This window comes from Ursus arctos, unplaced genomic scaffold (genome assembly GCF_023065955.2).
Source record: "Ursus arctos isolate Adak ecotype North America unplaced genomic scaffold, UrsArc2.0 scaffold_10, whole genome shotgun sequence".
Classification (NCBI taxonomy): Eukaryota; Metazoa; Chordata; class Mammalia; order Carnivora; family Ursidae; genus Ursus; species Ursus arctos.
This window is the reverse complement of record NW_026622764.1, coordinates 237,591-258,543: the sequence shown is the minus strand read 5'-3', so window position 1 is coordinate 258,543 and position 20,953 is coordinate 237,591. Positions and strand designations below refer to the sequence as shown.

The following is a 20,953-nucleotide window of genomic DNA, read 5'->3' as shown; positions in this document are numbered from 1 at the left end:
ACTGCCTCATTCTTGTCAAAACTGAAAAAAGCAACAGAAACCAACCCTGAACCAGAGCACGAGCTCCTCAGAACTCAGCACCAAAACCTCCCAACAAAAACAGCCGTTAACTCACTTGGGGGAAACAAGCTCATTTAAAAGATGCCAGTTTGCCATCGGGCACGCCGGAGCCTCCAAGAGGGCAGAGACGAACTCAGTTTGTTTGGAGCTTTCTTGACTTTTCATTTAATGTCGTTACAGGCCCCCATGCAACGGGGTGGGGGTTTTCTGTGCCAATGCAGCTTATTTCTGAGCAGAGTGCTCCTTCGGGATTTCCAGAAGCAGCGGCTGTGATCAGCGCACGTGGTCCCTTCCTGCGCACAGCCAGAACATGAGACCTGACTCTCCAAGCCTCAGTTTCCCCCACTGTAAGAGCACGAGAACACAGTAGCTCTCCAAGGCTCCTCCAGCTCCAAGAAGCTTTTAACTTAAAAGATTGCAGAGGTGTTTCTTTTGGGAATCATCAAAGGCTCCTAGCGGGTGAAGAAGGAAATAACAATGAATGTTTTCTTGCAGAACCACAACAGTACAATCCTCCAGAACACACCATGTCTACGGGAGTCCAGCCGTGAAAACATGGCCGATCTGGTAAGCGGCCATGAATCTGAGCCAAGCTTCAAGTTGGTTGTCAAATGTCAGAAAACAGACTTTCTGAAGACTTCCGGCAGCCGGGAAAGGCCATATGCACACGCATGCAGGGTGTGTGTCCATCCGCAGGCATCAAAGGGCACAACGAGGTTCGCGGGTATCTCCAGAGAGACGGGGCAGGTACGGAGGGGCAAGAGGAGCGGACGCAGGGCTCCTCCTGCTGAGCTGACCCAACAAAGCAGTCACCTCACACACGCCAGCCCCAAAACGAACCCTTCTGTCTTCCGGTTCTGGTTTGGGAACTGGTCACTCTCGCAGCATTCACAAATCTTTAACCGTAAAACCAGCCCGACGTTGTGGACTTCTCGGAGGACAACTTTATGATGGGAATCAGGGTTACCATGCTTCCCTTTGGAATTTTTTTTGCAACAAATGAGATATTTAGCTCCAAGTTCCTGTGTTTCTTCAAAGGAGAAAAGAAACTTGTCTGAAAGTCTCATGAGAGATGATCGCTGGTGGAAAATACAGAACTGGGACTTCGTTCCTGTTTCTTCTCCAACGAACCTCAGAACACAAGCAATAGTAGCTGCCATTCCTCATGGTGGGTACCGTGCGGAGAGAAGGGAAAGACACCCCAGCCATGTCCTCTGCCCAGGGTCCTTAAGCTGGGGGCCTATCGGGACCGAACAGGCTGGGAATGAGGAGTTTCCCCGAGTCTCCGCTGGGAGCCCCGCTGCAGAACGGGGGTGGGCATCTCAGCTCTTGGGGGTCCCACCCCGACCATATTCAGCAGAGATGACCACTCCTTCCACACTGACTCCTTATCCCAAAGGCTGGAGGCCATTTCCCTGCCCGGCTGCGTATTACGGTGCTTTTCTGTCCCTAAGGAAAAACATGTCCCTCTTCTCAGCACGTGGAGACATTTACACAGGAAAGTAAAGCTGTCCCAGTATACGGCAGGTGCTGAATTATTTGCTGAGTGAATGGATGAATAAGTGACCACCAAGCAAAAGAAAAGCAAACCTTGGTTTCATTCTAAGAACCAAATTAGGATCATTTTCATATGACTCCTTCTCCTACTGACCACGTCTGGAACGTATGCTATGAACGAACCAGATTTGATGAAGACAGCACATTTGGAACTTGATTCCTTCCCCAAACACCTAACAGAAGTAAAAGGTCTTAAGAAACAGTAAACAAAAGACACTGAATGAGCAACTCTGGTTCCGACATCCAGGAACGAAGCCTTGGGTAAGGACGACAGAGGTTGTGTTCTACAAGCGTCTTTGTTCCCGAGCCACCATTGCTAACAATCCTTGTGCCAGAAAAACCGAACCCTCAGCCTCCCGCTCAACCAGAGAGAGGGAAGACCCATGTGTGGACGCCCATGCCTCGCTGCTGCTGGGGGGATGGGGGGTGGGGTTCAGCCTGATAAAGAAGCCTCTGTCCAGTCTGGAGGGCCTCAAGGGTGCCGAGGAGCAAGGCCATCCCTACCCCGAAAGGGGGCGTTGGAGGTCATGGACCCCAGTGCCCTAAGAATGACGCTGGCGACAGCACGCAGCTGCATCACCTCTGAGGGGTCTGATCTTGTTTGCTGCCCTCCAGCACCCAGCACAGAGGCTGGAGTGCCCTCAACATCCCCAGGAAGAGAAGGGTGGGGGAAGGAAGGGAGGAGCATCAGAGGGAAGCATGTAGAGGGAGGCTCTACTAAGCACCTTCCTTCTAGCTGTGAGCCTCCGGGGTTCCTCCTCCATGTGCTCAGATCCACCACATCCACACGGCCTAGTGGGCCCTCCCCGCCCAGTGGCCTCCACGTGTGGAAGGGGAACACTGTGGGAGAATTTACGCAGGTCTTTCGGTCATTCTGGTTCAGAATACTTAAACGGCCCAGAGTCTGGTAGCCAGCATAGCTTGTTATAACAACATAAGAGCCTATCTCCCCAAAAAGATCAATTTCAGGATGAAAATATTCTATTTCCCTGAACATATATTTTTGAATACCTTGCTATTTTATCACTTGACGTTAAATAGAACAAAACTCCATAAAAACAGACAAAACTGGATTTCTAAATCAAGTTATAAGCAGCCTCCCCCACCGCACACTGATTCAGTCTGAAAACTCCATGCTGAGCTGCCTGGACGCCACCGTCATCAGACACCTGCCTCCTCTGCCTCCAGGGCATCATGATGCAGGAAGAACCACTTAATACACATTTCAGATTTCCTCCAAGAAATCTGTAATACAGGTAATGGGGTAGGGAGAAGACAAGCATAAAATAAGGCTGTTTACGGGGCGCCTGGGTGGCTCAGTCGGTTAAGCATCCAGGCCTCTTGGTTTCAGCTCAGGTCATGATCTCAGGGTTGTGGGATCGAGCCCCGGGTCAAGCTCCGTGCTTAGCAGGGAGTCGGCTTGAGGATTCTCTCTCTCCCTCTGCTTCTTGCATGCACACACACTCTCTCTCTCTCAAAAAATAAGGCTGTTCACATGGAAATTAAAAGTTCAAAATATAATGAAAAGAAGAAAATTATATCTATCCAGCCCTAACATGTGTGACTCAGTGATCAGTTAAGCTCCGAGTTCCCTGGGAGCTGTGGCACGAATGGAAATATAGCAGAAGGCACACTTCTCAGAATTTACTTGGAAGGGAAGCGCACCAGTCCTCCACAAGAAACACTGTTCTGGAGCAACCCTCTGCTAGCCTCACACAGGAGGCAGGAAAGGCGGGCTGGGCGCGCGTCGTGTTCATTCTATAAGGGGTGCACAAACACACTTCATGTGGCAACGTCTCGTCCCGTCCACCACGAGAAGCGGGGCACAAATCACAACCGCTGTGAAGCATCTCAGCAGAGAAGGTGGTGTGAACAAGGAGGCCCCACCTGGCTCAAGGCTAGAACTCCACACACCATGGACTCGGACCGGCATTTCCGCTCCTAACACTGTCTCACAGCCCGAGCACAGATGCCCTTCCAATACCTTCGTGGGCCCACAACCCAGGAGGCACACATCGGGGACCTGCAGCCCAGCCCATCCACCAGCAGACCTCGAGCCCCATGAAGGCCTCACGGTACAGGAGCTTCATCCAGCCAAATCCATCCCAACCCGTGGGCCCCAAATCCCTGGCCCCAAAGCTGTGAGACACAAGTTGTTCCCAAGCCGAAAAGCTGTGAGGAAAACTATACCAGGACACACACACGTCCTCAGGTTCAGGAGCTCCATCCAGGTGCAGTGGAGATAATCTGAATCACGGGATTAGTCCAGTGAGAGAATGTCTGACACCGTGCAGCCATCACACTATCGAATCTGTCACAGTCCCGAGGGCCTGGGAGCCGTGTGCTGTGGGCACCATGCGGCAGCTACAGGAGATACTCTGCTGTTCCCACCAGGTACGTTCTGATCTAATTTCACATGCATGTATCCCAGATTGGAGAAGAGTAAAATAAATGTGATAGACAAGCACACAGGGCAGCCCAGATGAAGGAACAGCCCGGTCTGCAGCGCCCTTTGAAGGCTGGACCAGGCAGAGCCACCAGTGGTTGTGACCAAACCCTTCCCGAGCGGTCACTCTAGCGGTAAAGGCGAGTTGAGCGGGTCCACCGTGATGAACTGTGCTGGCTGCTTTTACAACTTCAGGATCCAGCTGTTATTTTTAACATTCCTTAACAGACCAGCAGACTCGAACAAAGACAGTTAATGCCCCCGAGTGAGCATGCTGGGGTCCACTGGGTTGCTGCCAGAGCCACATCAGAGAAGGGCTATACTCTCACTGGGTTTACACCCATGATCCTGGGCAGGGGCACCCCTGCTGGTCCTACAGTTACTTTGCATTTACCCACTAGGGAAAGGTGCCCCTGCCCTGGAGTTCCATTTGTCCGGAAGCTGTACTGTTCTGAGCCTGAGAGTGGAAGACAATCCCCCATCACGAGCCAACACTGTCAACAAGACACAGATCTATGGCCCCTCAGGTGCTGTGACCTCAGGCTGTGGCCCCACCGAGGCCAGGAGAACAGCCTCTGCTGGGTCCTGCCCTCGGGTCTCCGCCCGGGGCCCTTGGTCTAAGGCGGCAATGAGACACAGACTGCCCCCCACACAGTTCTAGATTTGGAGTTAGCGGATGAGTTAGTGACTTAAAAATAAAGTGGTTTCACATTTCTTTCTAATCCCTTTGAAAACTCTGAAAATCCAGCCATGCTGGCTACTTCCCCTTGTTGAAATGGTTGTGGGTCTGGTGGGGGCAGCCCCTCTCAGGGGGCAACTGCCTGGCCTTGTACATTTTGGGCCCCTCCAGCCACATGCATGGGTGTGCCTGCCCTCCCTGACCCCTCATGTGGTCTTCTGGGGCCCCACTCTTAAGGACGCCAGTCTATCATCAAGGTGCACCTGCCCTGGAGTTCTTCACCACCCCCAAAGCGCAAGTGGCATCTGGGCTCCCCCTGATTAATGGGAATTTCTGGCCGGAAGACTGCCTGTGGCAGGTAAAAAATGAGACTATAGGGTCTGTGCTTCCTCCACACCTTCCAGCACAGCTCTGCTCCCCAAAGTCTTTTGCTCTTCTATGCTTTGTTTCTACTAGTTGCATTAGGAATCTCTAGCAGGTTACAGTGAAGGGACAAGGGTGAGGAGGTAGCTGAGGAGGCTGAAGAATGTAACAGGGACACAAATGGCAGGAATAGGCTGAGTTTTTTTTTTTTTTTTAAATGCAGGAAACTAAAGTGAGGTACTATGGAAACTTCTGGAAGAGTAAGGGCCCCTGAACAATGGTGAAGATGAGGATCTGAGCTGTCCCCAGGCTGGGCCTGGGCCCTCCTAGAACATTATCCCTGTGCATCTGTACAGTAAACAGGAGGTACCAATAAGTAGGGGCCACACAAAAGAGAGCACATAGTCTTCAGGATGCCCTCAGTGCCACAGGAAACCTCAGCCTGGGAACAGTTTTCACCTGGCACTCCCACCTCCAGAGGAGTTATCATGTGACCCAAATAAGAAAGAGGAAGAGGGAAGAATACCTGGGAGAACACCCAGGAGATCACCCGAGAGAACATCTGGGAGATCACCTGAGAGAACACCCCGGGGATCCCCTGAGAGATCACCCGAGAGAACACCTGGGAGATCCCCTGAGAGAATACCTGAGAGATTACCTGAGAGAACACCTGGGAGATCACCCGAGAGAACACCCAGGAGATCACCCGAGAGAACATCCGGGAGATCACCTGAGAGAACACAGGGGAGATCACCTGAGAGAGATCACCTGGCGAATGTCTGTCAGAGGACACCAGGGCCACAGGGCCATGCCCAAAGCCCGCCGTTTCCTCCCATTGAGGTGTTTATACACTTAACTTGCTTGTATGTGTATATGTCTGTGTATGTGTGTGTGTACACGTGTGTGTCTTGATTTCTGTTTTTTCTCTTAACAGCTTTATTGCAATAGGATCAGCGTATCATAAAATTCACCTATTTAAAGTGTACAATTCAATGTTTTTTAGTACATTCACTAGGTTGTGCAACTATCCCCACAATCAGCGTTAGAACATTTTCATGTCCCTGAAATAAATAAACGTGGACCTATTAACTGTCACATCCCTTCTGCCTCCCCCAGGCCCTGGCAACCACTAACCTACTTTCCATCTCTATAGTTTCGGCTCTTCTGGACATTCATATAAATAGAATCGTATCACATGTGATCTTTTGCGTCTGACTTCTTTCATTCAGCATGGCGTTCAAGGTTCATTCACAGTGCAGACCTGTTCCTTCTCACGGCTGAGTAATACTCCGCTGTATGGGTGTTGCACGATCTGTTCAGCCATTCTTCAGCTGACAGACACTTGGGTTGTTTCCAACTTCGGGCTGCTGTGCATAGCGCTGCTGTGGCTGTTTGAGTACCAGTTTCCGTGCGGACATGAGCACGCCCAGGAGTGGAGGTGCTGGGGGATGTGGTAACTCTGGGTTTAACTGTCTGAGGAGGCTCCAAACCGTTTCCCATGGTGGCTGTGACACTTTACAGTCCCAGCGGCAGTGAATGAGGTTCCACTGACCTACTACTGCCTGTCTTTTCAATTAAACATTCGCTGGGAATCAGAGAAATGCCTGTTCTTTCATTTTTCTGTTTTACGATGGCAAAATGGGAGGGAGGTGATTGTGGCAACAGGTTTTTAAGACAGTAAATATTCCGGGCGTAGATTTCTGCCACTTCCCACACAGCGGCGGGGGTGCACCACTTTGGTTTCCACGTCCCATTTCTGGCCAGGAGAGCGAACTCCCCCAGCCCTTCACCCCAGCATGAGTGATTCTGGGTTTACGCTGTCTGGGTCCGAGCACTGGCTTTGAAGACACCAGAGAGCCAGGTGTGTGACGGCATGGGCGTGTGACGAGCAGGCGTGTGACGGCATGGGCGCTTCTGCGGTCAGCTGGAACCACGCACAAACCAAGTCCATCTGTGTGCTTCCAGCCTGCCGAGCCGGCCCGAGAGAAAAACCAGCTCCTTTCCTGGAGACAGCGTGAGGTTCCAGAGGCTGGTCTACTCCAGCTCACAGCCTCAGTGGCAGTGGAGAGAGGTGGAAACATTCTGTGTGTACAGGTGTCCATTAAAATACTTTGTTTATATATATGCTTTTTTGCTGTTATCGTTCAGAAGTACCTGCAAGGCAGCTGTGGGAATCCAAGATCAAACATGACAGTCTTCGTGCAGCCCCAGGCCCAACCACAGACCCTCTCTCCAGAAACAGTCACATTCACTAATTTCTGTCTCTTAGTTCCCAAGCAAGCATCATCAATTTAAATAAGCGTATCACTGATGTTTCTCTGCTGATCAATTTGAAATCAGCTGTTGATCCCTGTTATGAAGGATGATTTTTTTACAATGTCAAGTATTCAACATTTCACCCTGTTCTGTACCTATAAATATCTTACCTATTGTCTCTATAAGTTGATTCGAAATATGCTAACTCCGCAAGCCGTCATTTACATCACGGTCACGCAGCCACGTGCTGTGACCAGACACTGCGGCCCCCTCCACATCGCCCTTCGCCTGGTCCCTTCCCATTTGACCTGAGCGCCTCCTCCAGGCACTGCTCTGGGCTGCGAGGAGGACACATCTCTGCCTGCCCAAGGGTCCTCATCATTTGACAAAACACAAAAGAAGCATTCAGGTCAGCTTGACCTGTTTAAGGCACTGCTACATTTCTTAGAGCTCTTTAAATACATTAAACAGCCCAAATTTCCATTCCAACCTGCAACCTCTTCCAGGGGCAGCAATGCCTTGATACATAAAATAAGACCCCGACTTGGCCAAAGACGGCCCCTCCCAGCCCGCACTGGAAAGAGAGTCTTCTGCAAGATCTAGGTTTATTTTTCGGAAGCAACCAACATAGGATTTCAGGCTGCTGTTTCTGCTCTGAACACTTTGGTACTATCTTTGTTTTTCTTTCTTTTCCCCACTCCATTCTCTGAAAGAGTCCTGGCTTAAGCCTGAGAAAGAAAATTTCTTAGATATTAACAAAAGATTAGAAAAACCATTTTCTTCCTTATAAAATCAGAGCCTGGCATTCATACCTCCAGTGCAAAACACAAAGTTCTGGAAAGACTTTTAAACGAAGGTATTCCTTTGTTCACTTGCATCTGGCCCGAAGGGAAATAGACAGATGGTGGAAATCCCAGGTCCATGGCGAAAGCGAAACTTCATGTTATTCTGGGGTAAAGAGACTCTGAGAGGCCTTTCTGATGAAAGCCTGACCCTTTCCTATGTAACTTACTATCTTTTCGGTTGGTTAAATACACCCCAGGCTGTTTCTCAAGCACTTTGCATTTTGTGGTCTGACGGTCTCCCCAGGAGTGAAGGCAATTATGACAGCTTAGCACGGGGCTGACCTCACACACAGGTAATATCCATGTTAGTGCGTGTAATGTTAACAGTGCTGTATCACGCCTATGAGATGCACGTGTGTGACACATCTGTTTCTGCTCCTTTGTAAGGAAGGCAGCATTACTGAAATGCCAGCAGGGCTAACCTCCATGTGCAGAAGGCAGAGGGGCTGCTCCCCCCAATAAACCCATAAAATCCCTTCCTCTTTCCCTTGCTCAGCTGCCAGAAGCGAGGGCACAGAGAAGACAGATGGTGGCAACAGAAGGCAGCTGATGATAAGATGGGCCAGTCACCAGGACAGTGCCAACACCCCAGGTAGGGGTGAGAGGTGGTGGTGGGGGGGTGCTCTGGGTTGGAAGAACTCCTGAGCAAGGTGCCACGACCACCAGGCTGACTGACCCCTTTCCTCCAGCTGCGACATAAAGAGAAACAGGGAAACAGGTGATGCATCTCAAGGCCTTGAGAGCAAAGATCGGTGGCAATGCAGACTGTGGGAGACGGTTATCAACAGAGCAAGAGAAGATTCCTGCAAGTCACATATCCGATGAGTATTCTGGGATCTAAAATATATAAAGAGCTCCTACAACTTAACAACTAAAGACAAATGACCCCTTTAAAAATGGGCAAAGAACCTGAAAGGCATTTTTCCAAAGATATCCAAACTGTCCACATGGACGTGAGAAGACACTGGACGTCACATGTCATTACGGAAATGCAAGTCAAACCCGTACTTAGATACCACTCTGCCATGAACACAGCCAGAATTGTTTTTAAAAAGGAAATAACAAATGTTGGTGAGGATGTGGAGAAAGTGCGGTACTTGTACGCGGCTGGGGGAGTGCGGAGTGGTGCAGCCACCGTGGAAACAGCTAGGACATGCCCCAGCAACCCCACTGTGGGCCGCACACACACAAGAACTGAACACAGAAACGCACATGTGAATGTCCACGCAGCAAGCAGGTGGAGACAACGCAGTCGTGCACCTACATGTGGGTGGGGCGGGGGCAGCAGGACGCAGTGCCATCGCTGCCCTAGGCGGTTTACCTGAAGATCACGCGGTGTCCCTCCGCGGGATTACGAAGGGTGAAACTAAAGAGAGGTGGTGGTAAATGCCACTGACGTGTACATTTAAAAATGGCTAAGTGGTGAGTTCTGTGTTATGCCCATCTTATCACAATTTTAAAAGGCAAAGTCCAGACGGTTCCCAGTGTTGTGACCAAGGCAGCGGCTGCTCCATGCGACTGTGGTTATCACACAGAGGATACTGTCCACCCGATGTCCTTTCCCAGACGGAGCAAGAAAGGGTATAAATAGAGATGTTCTTGGTGCGGTGTAACACACACTCGGTGAACACAACCCCGCGGACTCCATGTATGTGCACAGCGCGGAATCAGACCAACACGTGGAACGGTCCCAGCACTCCAGAATGTTCTTCCAGTCGTCCCAGCTCAATGACCCCTCCACCAGGGCTCAGCGTTCTTCCAAATTTTATCCTGTCGCTCAGTCCTGCCTCTTCTGTAGCTCATAAAAATGGAGCCAGATCCCTTAACCCATGAGAGGTTGCAAAATGGATCCTAATTTTACCTTTCATTTTAATTTATAAACTGAAGTGATTTTATAAAGAGAAGTTTGCCCTTTGTCTACCATTTGGTGACCTGTTAGTAAAGTTCACACAGAAAGTTAGGGTAAATGCTTGATGATTCCGCTTATTTACCAGATTTTCAAATACCGAGTTAGTGCCCAGTCATCCGGAGACCCACACGCACACACCCGTCTGCTCCCGCACCGCAGAGAATCAGGAGAAGCAGCACGGACAGCACTGCCCCCCTCTTCGGGCCTCAGTCCCCCCTCTGTGAACAGGGTGGCCAGTCACCAGGACCGGCAGCTCCGTGCCCATCTCACCAGTGGTTCTCAGACGTGCTCCCCACACCAGCAGCAGTGTCAGAATGGCAGACCCCCGGGCCGCCCCTGCCGGCGCCTGAACACAGAACCCGGGTTCTAACCAGCCCTGGGGCAACTCCGGGCTTTCACTCACTGTCCGAAGCCCGCCTGGCTGCACGGGATGACAGCCCGCCATCGACACTCTGGCTCTGGACTGCCTACGGCAGGGGTGCCTCCCCGTGGCCTCAGGAGACCCTCTGCGAACGGACGCGGCACCAGCGACCTACACACGGGCCCCTCCAGGCACAGCCACCCCTGCCGTGGCGGGGTGGCCTGACCCAGAAGCCTCAGCACGCTCTCCAGAAGGAACTACCCTTTCCGAAACTTTCCACGCACTTTCATCCTCTACAGCTAGCGTGTGGCTGACGACCACGATTGTCTCTCCCTCCTCGCCCCTCAGAAGCACCCCATTACCCACCCAAAAGAGAACTCCTGCTCAGCCGGGCATTCAGGGATCCCCACAAGCCGATGCCGATTTGCATGTGCAGGATGACCTTCAACGATGCACTTGGCCGAGCCGAAGCTGGCGCTGGCCAGTGCCCATGTCTCCTCACGTGCGGGCCGTGCGGACCCTCCGCACCGGTGCATCCACATCCTGTCCACCCCTCAGAGCCGGACAGCACGGCTGCACTCCTCCACCGCCCGGTCGGGGCTGGCGCTCCCTTTCCTACCCTACGTGCATGCTGTGCTTTCGTGCACAGGTCCTCTCCTTGCTGCAAGCAAAGCCTAGGCTGCCTCACGGGCGCTGTCACTCACTCCCTGTTAGCTTCACAAAGCCATTCCCGTGCTGAACAAAAGAACATCCTCGTGGCTAACTGGGAACCACCCAGAGGTCAAAAGTCCTGGGCCCGCCAAGATGACCTCAGACGTGTCACCCGTGGAATTTCCGGAAGACAGACTTCTTCATGACAGGCCGGCAAGGAGAGAGGCAGCTAGAAGGTGCACGGGATGGGGAAGCAGGACCTATGCAGGGATTTAAAGAATGACGTAATAAAGGCTTTAAAATTATTTCTAAAGGGCCATGGGCTGTTCTGTTTGCTGATTCGTGCACAGGAGAGGGGAAAAGCTCTGCCATGTCTCCAGCTGCAAGAAAACAGAAACGCCCACTGGATCCCAGACCCACCCAGCACATTTGGACTGCTGTCCCCGCCTGAGTCACTCCCTAGACACATCCCAGGCTGTGGTGCCCCCTCCCTGGGGCCTGAGCAAGGCTGTTTCAAACCCAGCGGGCTGCAGCACCTCACAGAGAAGCCACAGATCTCTACTGAGCTCGACGTGTTCAAAACTCCCAAGTTATTTTTAATATTGCTATTGGTCTAATTAGGCAGGAAACACTGCCCAGTTTACAAGCCGGCTGCCCTGGACGAGCCACGGGCCATGAGGAATGAGACCATATTGACACACACAGGATGTTTTTTAAACTTTGCTGAAATAGTGAATAAATGAACTTGTAGGAGACTCAACTCTGACTTTATCTCCCCGTTCAGATCAGCCAACCCCCTCCCTGGTGTGGGACTTCCATGCAGCCCGGCCACCTCACCCTCAAACTCCAAGGGCTGTGTTCAGGAGTGAGGGGGGGACCGCATGGGTCACAACGCCCCCCACAGACCTCAGCAGCCGCGGGCACCACTTTCGGTGCACGACTGCGTCTCCAAGTGGAACGGGGGCCCAGAGTCATGGGGTGTGAGAGGCAGAAGCAGGAGTCGAACCGCTCCTCACCACGCTGTGGCGGCATCTTAGCCAGCCGTGTGTGTTCCTGACACACAGACCCACTCTGACACGGCCTGTGGGCACACGGGCGGAGATTCTGTTCCGGGGGCTTCGCCTGAAAAGGTCCGTTGTCCCACAAGTTCTGCTCCCTCAAGGCAGAGCCCCAGGGCCCCGGGCGCGAATCCCCGCCAGTCACACGGGGTAGGGTCTTACTGCAGGGTTTTCTCAACAGTGGTCTGCACTGGGCTCACCCCACCACCCTGACTGGGCAGACGTGGGGGGACCTTCACACCTGGGTGTGGGTCTCCCAGAGTCGGGCTCTTACCTAAACCATTCTTGGGGCAGAGCCTTACTGGGACCAGGGCTCACTTGGTCTGGGAGGTGACTGAGCCCACACGTAGCAACCACGATGAGCTGGCAGGTCAGTGGCCCTCACACCTGCTGCCCTCGGAGCACCGAGCAGTTCACTGACTTCTGTCCGTTCTGAGCTTGAAACTCAGACCCTCTCCCCTTTCAGGGTCTGGGAAGGGTGGAGGAAGCGAACAGCAAAAGCGCAGTCTGTGGACCGGCTTCACATGGAAGGTTTGTGTTGCTCTGGGTCCTCAAGAAGTCACCAGTCCAGCCCAGAGCAGAAGACCAGAGTCAGAGCCCACCCTGCAGCTCCTCAGCTCCTCAGTGTCCTCATCACCAGAGCAAGGGCAAGGCCTGTCCTCCTTAGACTAGCACACCTGGCACAGGGAGCGATCAGTGAGTCCGCTTGCCGCCAACATCACGGGGGCATCTGGCAAAATGAGAGGCAGTCCACCAGCTTAAGACTTCAGGGTTCCTTGGGATTCTTCGCGGGACATGTGCCATATGCACCGGGAACCCCAGAAGCACGTTATATCTATTCCAGAGATGCCCGTCCGCCAAAGGGAGCTGCAGGGCCCCAGGGCCCACCACCAGTCACCCACCACACGCGGACAGAGCCGCTGCCAGCATCAAAGTGCAGCACCGCTGGGCTGTCATCACCTGAACCTCCAACTAGCGGAAACGGGCTCTGTGCCTGAGCCTGGTCCCTGGGGTCTCAGCCAATGGCCCTGCCCCCAGCGCCACCAGTGCGAGCGTCTGCCTTGGTCAGTCACCAGCCACAAAGACAGCTCTACTCCGCTGCCCGCCATGGAGAACCACAAAACAAACGTGTGCGCTGGCCACTGGACTTGAGTCCTAATGGCCATTCTAGAAGAGGAAGAAACTTGAACTTAAGACTTTGGTTTTCCCTTCCTCATTTATCACTGTGGCAGACTGCCCAGGAGAGATGACGTACCTTCCTCTTCAGGCCTAACACCACCAAACATCAGCAAACCGGGAGCTCACAGAGAAACACATCCTGGTCACTGGTAGCGTCTCCCACTCAGAGCCACTGCACGGGCAAGCTCTGGTCCTTCCCTGCTGCCCAAAGCCAAGGACCCCATGCAGAGAACTTTCCGGCCCCCCAACAGCAGGTGGCCCCCCTGCAGGCCTTCCCAGCCCACAGATGAACAAGAGGCCCTAATTTTCGGAAGGGAAAGATGACCAGCCTCGCCTGGGTGGGGAGGGGGAGTACAAGAACAGCCACCACTCAAGGTCCTGAGCCCCTGTCCCCAGGGGTTCCTGGCCGTGTCCCCAGCGGGCCACCAACCATCTGACGCACCTGTGCCTCCTGCCCGAGTCCCGACACCCCGGGCAGTGAGGCTGCACAGCAAGCGAGTGACAGGTTTATTTACAACAGCAGCTGAAGGCGCCTGGGGCCTCCGTCGACGAACCATCAGACTCATGACTTCAGCTCAGGTCATGATCTCAGGGACGTGAGATCGAGCCCCGTGTTGGGCTCTGCACTAGGTGCGGTGCCTGTTTAAGATTCTCTCTCTCCCTCTCCCTCTGCTCCCCACCCCCCACATGCACACAATTTCTCTCTAAAAAAAAAATTTTTTTTTGAAAAACCATGAATAAATCAATATCTAGGTCTCCTAAGAAAAATACACTTGACCCTTCAACAACACAGTGGTTACAGTGAGAACACCCTGCACAGTCAAAAAAATCCACGTATTATTTTTGATTCCCCCAAAACTTCACTACTTTTCTCAAACTATTCCAAAACATAGGAAAACTTCCAAACTCATTCTATAAAGCCAGCATTACCCTGATACCAAAACCAGATAAAGACTCCACCAAAAAAGGAAACTACAGGCCAATATCCTTCATGAAGATAGATGCAAAATCCTCTACAAAATACCAGCAAACTGAATCCAACAGTACATTAAAAGAATCATTCACCGCGATTAAGTGGGATCTATCCCAGGAATGCAAGGGTGGTTCCCCATTTGCAGATCAATCAACGAGATACATCACATCAATAAGAGAAAGGATAGGGGCACCTGGGTGGCTCAGTTCGTGAAGCCTCTGCCTTCCGCTCAGGTCATGATCTCAGGGTCCTGGGATTGAGCCCCACCTCAGGCTCCCTGCTAAGTGGGGAGTGTGCTTCTCCCTCTCCTCCCTTCTTATACTCTCTCTTGCTATCTCTGTCTCTCTCTCAAATAAAGAAATAATCTTTAAAAAAAAAATAAGAGAAAGGATAAAAACCATCTGATCACCTCAACAGATACAGAAAAAGCATCTGACAAAATACAACATCCATTCACGGAAGAAAAAAAAAACCCTCAACAAAGTAGGTTTTGAGGGAACATACCTCAGCATAATGAAGGCCATACACGACAAACTCACTGCTAACATTATCCTCAATGGGTAAAAACTGACAGCTTTTCTCCTAAGGTCAGAAACAAGACAGGGATATCCACTCTCACCATGTTTATTCATCACAGTACTGGAAGTCCCAGCCTCAGCAATCAGACAAGAAAAAGAAATAAAAGGCATCCAAATTGGTAAGAAAAAAGTAAAACTTTCAGTATTTGCAGATTCTATATGATACTATATATAGAAAACCCCAGAGACTCCACCAAAAATCTATTAGAACTAATAAATGATAATGAACATAATAAAAAAAGAATTAATAAATGAATTCAGTAAAGTTGCAAGATACAAAATTAATATGCAGAAATCTGCTGCATTATTTTCCAGTAATAACGGAGCAGCAGCAAGAGAGATGAAGACAACAATCCCATTTCCAACTGCACCAAAAATAATAAAATGCCTATAAATAAATTTAATCAAGGAGGTGAAAGACCTGTACTTCAAAACTATGAAACATTCGTGAGAGAAATTGCAGATGACACAAACAAACGGGAAGACATCTCATGCTCATGGATTGGAAGAACCAATACTGTTAAAAATGTCCACAGTACCAAAAGCAATCTACAGCTTTAATGCAATCACTATCAAAATACCAACAGCATTTTTCAAGAACTAGAAGAAATAATCCTAAAATTTGTATTCACAAAAGACCCCAAATAGCCAAAGCAATCTTGAAAAAGAAGAACAAAGCCAGAGGTATCACAATCCCAGATTTCAAGATCTACGATAAAGCTATAGTAAAACAGTACAGGGCTAGCACAAAAACAGACACACAGACTAACACAACAGAACACAGCAGTACACCCACACTTATATTTTCAATTAATCTAGAACAAAGGAGGCAAGAATATGCCACGGGAAAAGACAGTCACCTCAGTTAATGGTGTTGAGAAAACTGGACAGCACCATGCAGAAGAATGAAACTAAACCACTTTCTTACATCATACACAAAAATAAACTCAAAATGGATTAAGGACCTAAATGTGAGACCTGAAACCATAAAATTCCTAAAAGAAAACATAGGCAGTAATATCATGGACCTCAGCCTTAGCCACATTATTTATGGATATGCCTCCTCGGGCAAGAGAAACAAAAACAAAAATAAACGACTGGCACTGTACCAAAATAAAAATCTTCTGCACAGCAAAGGAAAATCTCCAACAAAATCAGAAGGCAACCTACTAAATGGGAGAAGATATTTGCAAAGGACATAACTGATGAAGGATTACTATCCAAAATATATTTTAAAAACTTGTATAACTCAACACCAAAAAAACCCAAATAATCCAATTAAATAATGGGCAGAGGGCCTGAACAGACATTTCTCCAAAGAAGACATCCAGATGGCCAACAGACACAGGAAAAGAGGCTCAACATTCCTCATCATCGGGGAAATGCAAATCAAAACCACAATGAGATACCTATCACCTCACACCTGTCAGAATGGCTAGAATCAGAACCAGGAGAAACAACAGGTGTTAGAGAGCGTGTAGAAAAAGGGGAGCCTTCATGCACTGTTGGTGGGAATGCAAGCTGCTGCAGCCACTGTGGAAAACAGTACGGAGGGTCCTCAGAAAGTCAAATATAGAACTACCGTAAGATCCAATAATGCCACTACTGGGTATTTATCCAAAGAAAATGAAAACACTAACTTGAAAAGATACATGCACCCCTATGTTTATTATGACATTATATTACTTTCATCATTTTTACATTATAATTACATATTATAATGTTTATATTATATAATTATATCACATTATTTATATTATTATCATATATATTACTCAGCCACAAAAAAAGAAAGAGATCTTGCCATTTGCGACAACATGGATGGACCCAGAGGGTACCAGTACCGGGCTAAGTGAAACACATCAGAGAAAGATAAATAGCATACAATTTCACTTATATGTGGGATCTGAAAAGCAAAACGAACAAACAAAAAACAGACTCGTCAATGCAGAGAACAGACTGGTGGTTGCCAGAGGGGAGAGGGGTGGGGGATGGGTGAAACAGGTGACGGGCATTAAGGGGTACAAACTTCCAAGTATAAAATAAATAAGTCAAGGGGACGAAAACGACAGCATAGGGAATGCAGTCGATAATACTGAAGTCACCTTGTACACTGACAGATGGTGACTACACTTAGGGTACTGAGCACTGAGGGATGTACAGAATTACCGAATCACTGTGCTGCACACCTGAAACCAAGACGGCATTATATGTTAGTTATACTTCAACTTAAAAAAAAAAACAAACGACTAATAGTCTACTGTTGACCAGCCTTACCAATAACCCAGACAGTTGATTAATACATATTGTGTACATATTTATATTATAAACTGTGTTCTTATAGTAAAGTAAGCTGGAGAAAAGAAAATGTTATTAAAAGAGTCATAAGGGAAGAGAAAAAAAGAATCCTAAGGGAGAGAAAATACATCTACAGTATACGCTATATTTATTGAAAAAAATCCACACGTAAGCGGACCCATGCAGTTCAAACCTATGTTGTTTAAGGGTCAACTATAATCCATAAAACAAAGATTTATAAATGATCAGTGTTTATTATAACAATATTTATGTTGGCAAGAAAACAAGGAAACACTTAACATTCAACCACGGGAGACGCCAACAGATAAAGTGCCTTCGACCTCATTGGGCCAGGGCACAAGGCTGCAGAGGGCAGGTCAGATCACCGCCCCCAGAACCGCCTGTGCATGGGGGAGGCAGGCAGGAAGCCACACGTGTCCTGAGCAGCGCAGAGGGCCGGGGGGAGGAGTGGGTAAGGCTGAGCAGAAGGCCGCGCAGCAACCAGTGATTTTTATGAGGAACTTCCAGAAACACATAGAAATATTTGGAGTGAAATTTTTAAAGGATATGTGGAATATGTACGTGTACAGATATGTATTTAAATATGTGCACACGCGACATCTCCATATGGAAAATAAAACCGGAGAAGAAACGGCTGAACACAAGAACCGGAATGTTACCCAAATGTTGACTGTGCCAAGCCTCTCACTGGGGGAATGAGTCACTTTTTTCTTATTCTTGAAAATTCAGAACTAGGTTTTTCAAAATTTCTATAGAGCATGTTTATAGTTAAATAGAAATGCTTATAAATTTAATAGCCAATAATTCCTTCAATTTATATTAAACAGTAACCAAGTCAATTTATTATGTGTAATAACAAAGGCAATTTCTGATAAAGTTTAAATGTAAAATGAAACATAATTCGGAGCTTTGTGATTAAATGCCCACTCTATTCACCTTACGTTAGAAACTCATTCACAAACCGCATGTAGGCTGCTGCTTCCCACTGCCCAGTCTGAGTCCCTGGGGACTGGCGGATTTGCCGTAGGCATCTGCTGGATTAATCACTTTAATTATTCTGTTAGTTATTTTCTGTTTAACTTCTGAACCAGCTGGGTCCAAATGGTCACACATGCTACAAAATCATCTATCCCATTTCTGGGTATACAGCAGGCACCTAATTCATAATAACTGAATAATATGCAGAATTCCTTTTAGTAAAGCTCTAGGCTTAAAGTTAAGAGTTTTAAAAGGAAACTGTATTCTTTATCTATCTTTAAACATTTCTACTTACAAAGGAAACGCAGGTCCATTGTCACCGTGCTACGAAAGCATACACAGAAACGGTAAATCATCTTTCCTTCCCTTCACACGCTGACCATTTGGTTCAAAGGCTTCCAGAGCTTTCTCTGAGATCTCACAACTGTATAAGGGGTATACGCACGGGAGGGGGTAGTTCTGAACTGTTCACGAAAGCAACCAGCTTTTTCTCTTCGCCATATGATAAATTTGATACTACCTGTGGGTTTATCTCCTTCCTTTTCGGGAATGGCATAGCGTCCACAGGAGGCACCAAGAGGGACGGGTCCCCCCAGCTGCTGTCTGAAAACAACTCGCTTCCGCGGGGTGGCCCCGTGTGCCCAACCGTCCCACACTATGGCCTCTGCCTCTCCGGTGGGGATGAGAGCAGGGCTGCCCACAGGGGTGAAGGTGCACACCAAGCACCGCTAGCACGCGACACGCAGCTGTGCACGTGGGGTTTCCAGGGACAGGTCCCACCGCTCTGGCAGCTGGCTTGTCCCGTGGGAGCACACGGGGCGGGCTGCGAGCAGGTAGGTCATGAGTGTGAGCCCAGTGTGCTGTGACCTGGTGTCTCCTGCCACACTCAAACCGTGCTCTCTTAAATAACCAAATCGCCGTCTTTTCCTCTTCAGCCTTTAGTTTACTGATCACTCAGGAACATTCCAGAGGTTATGCACAACAGTCTGCAGACCGTCCCTGATATTTCTGTTCTATTTTCACACGTTGTCACCATCAATCCATTCGGAATCTATTTTGTACGGCGGGAGTTAGGGCATCACTTTTTTCAAGACAGCCGATTAAGCCAACTCTACTTACTGAACATGCCACCTTTCCTCGGGGAACGAAAATGCCGTCACTGTCATCAGTTAGGCCCCTAGACATGTTCTGATCTCCTTCTGTGACCTCTGTGATACTTTCTATTAGAAACCTAAGAATATCCTGCCTCACATTTTAAAAAGTCAGCTATACAAACGAAGATGACACACATGCAGTAAACACCTTAGTTACCAACCCTAGCACTTTTGCTAGTCTCCACGTTGTTCTTTTAAAGAGTTCATATATATATATATATATATACACATACACACACATTTTTTTTTGAGAGAGAGAGAGAGGGAGACAGAGGGGTGGAGGGAGAGAATCTCCAGCAGACTCCCTGCTGAGCACGGAGCCTGACGCGGGACTCGATCTCACCACCCTGAGATCATGACCTGAGCCACAACCAAGAGGCAGACTCGAACGCCTGAGCCACCCTGGTGCCCCAATCTCCAAGTTATACTCAGGTTTCCCCATGCTGACTTGTATACAAAGCAGGCATCTTGCCCTCTGACTTGAATGATTTTTTCTGGTTTGAAGTCTGGCTTCAGCTAATAAACCAATACTGAAATGTCCACATTTAGTCCTTAATTTATTATAATTTAAACTCCAACCATCCCTCTTACCACATGTGGTTGCTTGATTAAAACGTGAAACTGTACAGAAAGCTCTCTAGCGGGGCGCCTGGGTGGCACAGCGGTTAAGCGTCTGCCTTTGGCTCAGGGCGTGATCCCCTTGATCTGGGATTGAGCCCCACATCAGGCTCCTCCACTATGAGCCTGCTGCTTCCTCTTCCACTCCCCCTGCTTGTTTCCCTCTCTCACTGGCTGTCTCTATCTCTGTCGAATAAATAAAATCAAATCTTTAAAAAAAAAAAAGAAAAAAAAAGAAAGCTCTCTAGCCAAACCCGGGCTGGCCCCACTTCCTCTGCCAGCTGCCTGCAGCGCAGGGCTCCGCGGTCACCGTGAGCGCCAGCTCGCCAGTCCCATCTTGAGCCTCTACTCTCTGCCAGCCGGCCCTTTACCCACCACTCCTATTTTTAGCTCCTAGAATCCGAGGCTTTGGCTGGCCTAGGCAGTCTGCCTATTATTCAACGAAGGGCCAATTCACAATTTCCCATGAATCAAATAAGTTTAATTCCTAGAAAACCCCCCCAATCTTAATATCTCCCATTATGTCTAAGAAATGAAAAGTACTTTGAGCCACCAAGACCTTCTGAAGGCCTGACCCTACCAGAACACTGAGGAAGGAGGCAGACCCCAGGGCCCAGGGTCGGGGAGACTTGGCGGGGTGGTGGGGAGGAGAGCAAAGAGGGAACAGGACAAAGGCCATGAGGTCAGAAGGCAGAAAGCCCAGTCAGGGCAGGTGGAGGCACAAGGGGCAGAGAGCGGCCTGAATTAGAAACAGAGCAGGCCACAGGCTGTGTGTTAAAATAGTAAACTGACTGCCCGGAACATCTAATCACAGGGAAAGGAGGAAGTGTCCCACACAAGCCTGGGCCCTGTGTGCTTTCCGTCTTTCTCACGCTGGCGGTCACAGATGTGACATCTTGTGTTCTGCCTTTTGGTGCTGTAATTCCATGGGTTTCACTCTCTACCCTCATCAACTGCTCTAGGAATGGC

General features: G+C 49.3%; 1 protein-coding gene across 3 annotated transcripts in view; it reads right to left on the bottom strand.

Annotated features, from left to right (window-relative positions):
* The window catches only part of RASA3 (RAS p21 protein activator 3), a 107,504-nt gene that overhangs the window by 66,182 nt on the left and 20,369 nt on the right, over window positions 1–20,953 (bottom strand). Inside the window, exon 1 of one of the 3 annotated variants that reach the window (XM_044380191.3) lies at window positions 116–621. The exons of the other annotated variants lie outside the window; for them this stretch is intronic. Coding sequence (XP_044236126.1) covers window positions 116–134 — 19 coding nt within the window. The 5' untranslated portion in view covers window positions 135–621. Of the gene's footprint in view, window positions 1–115; window positions 622–20,953 lie in introns of those variants that run through there. 3 annotated transcript variants of the gene reach the window in all.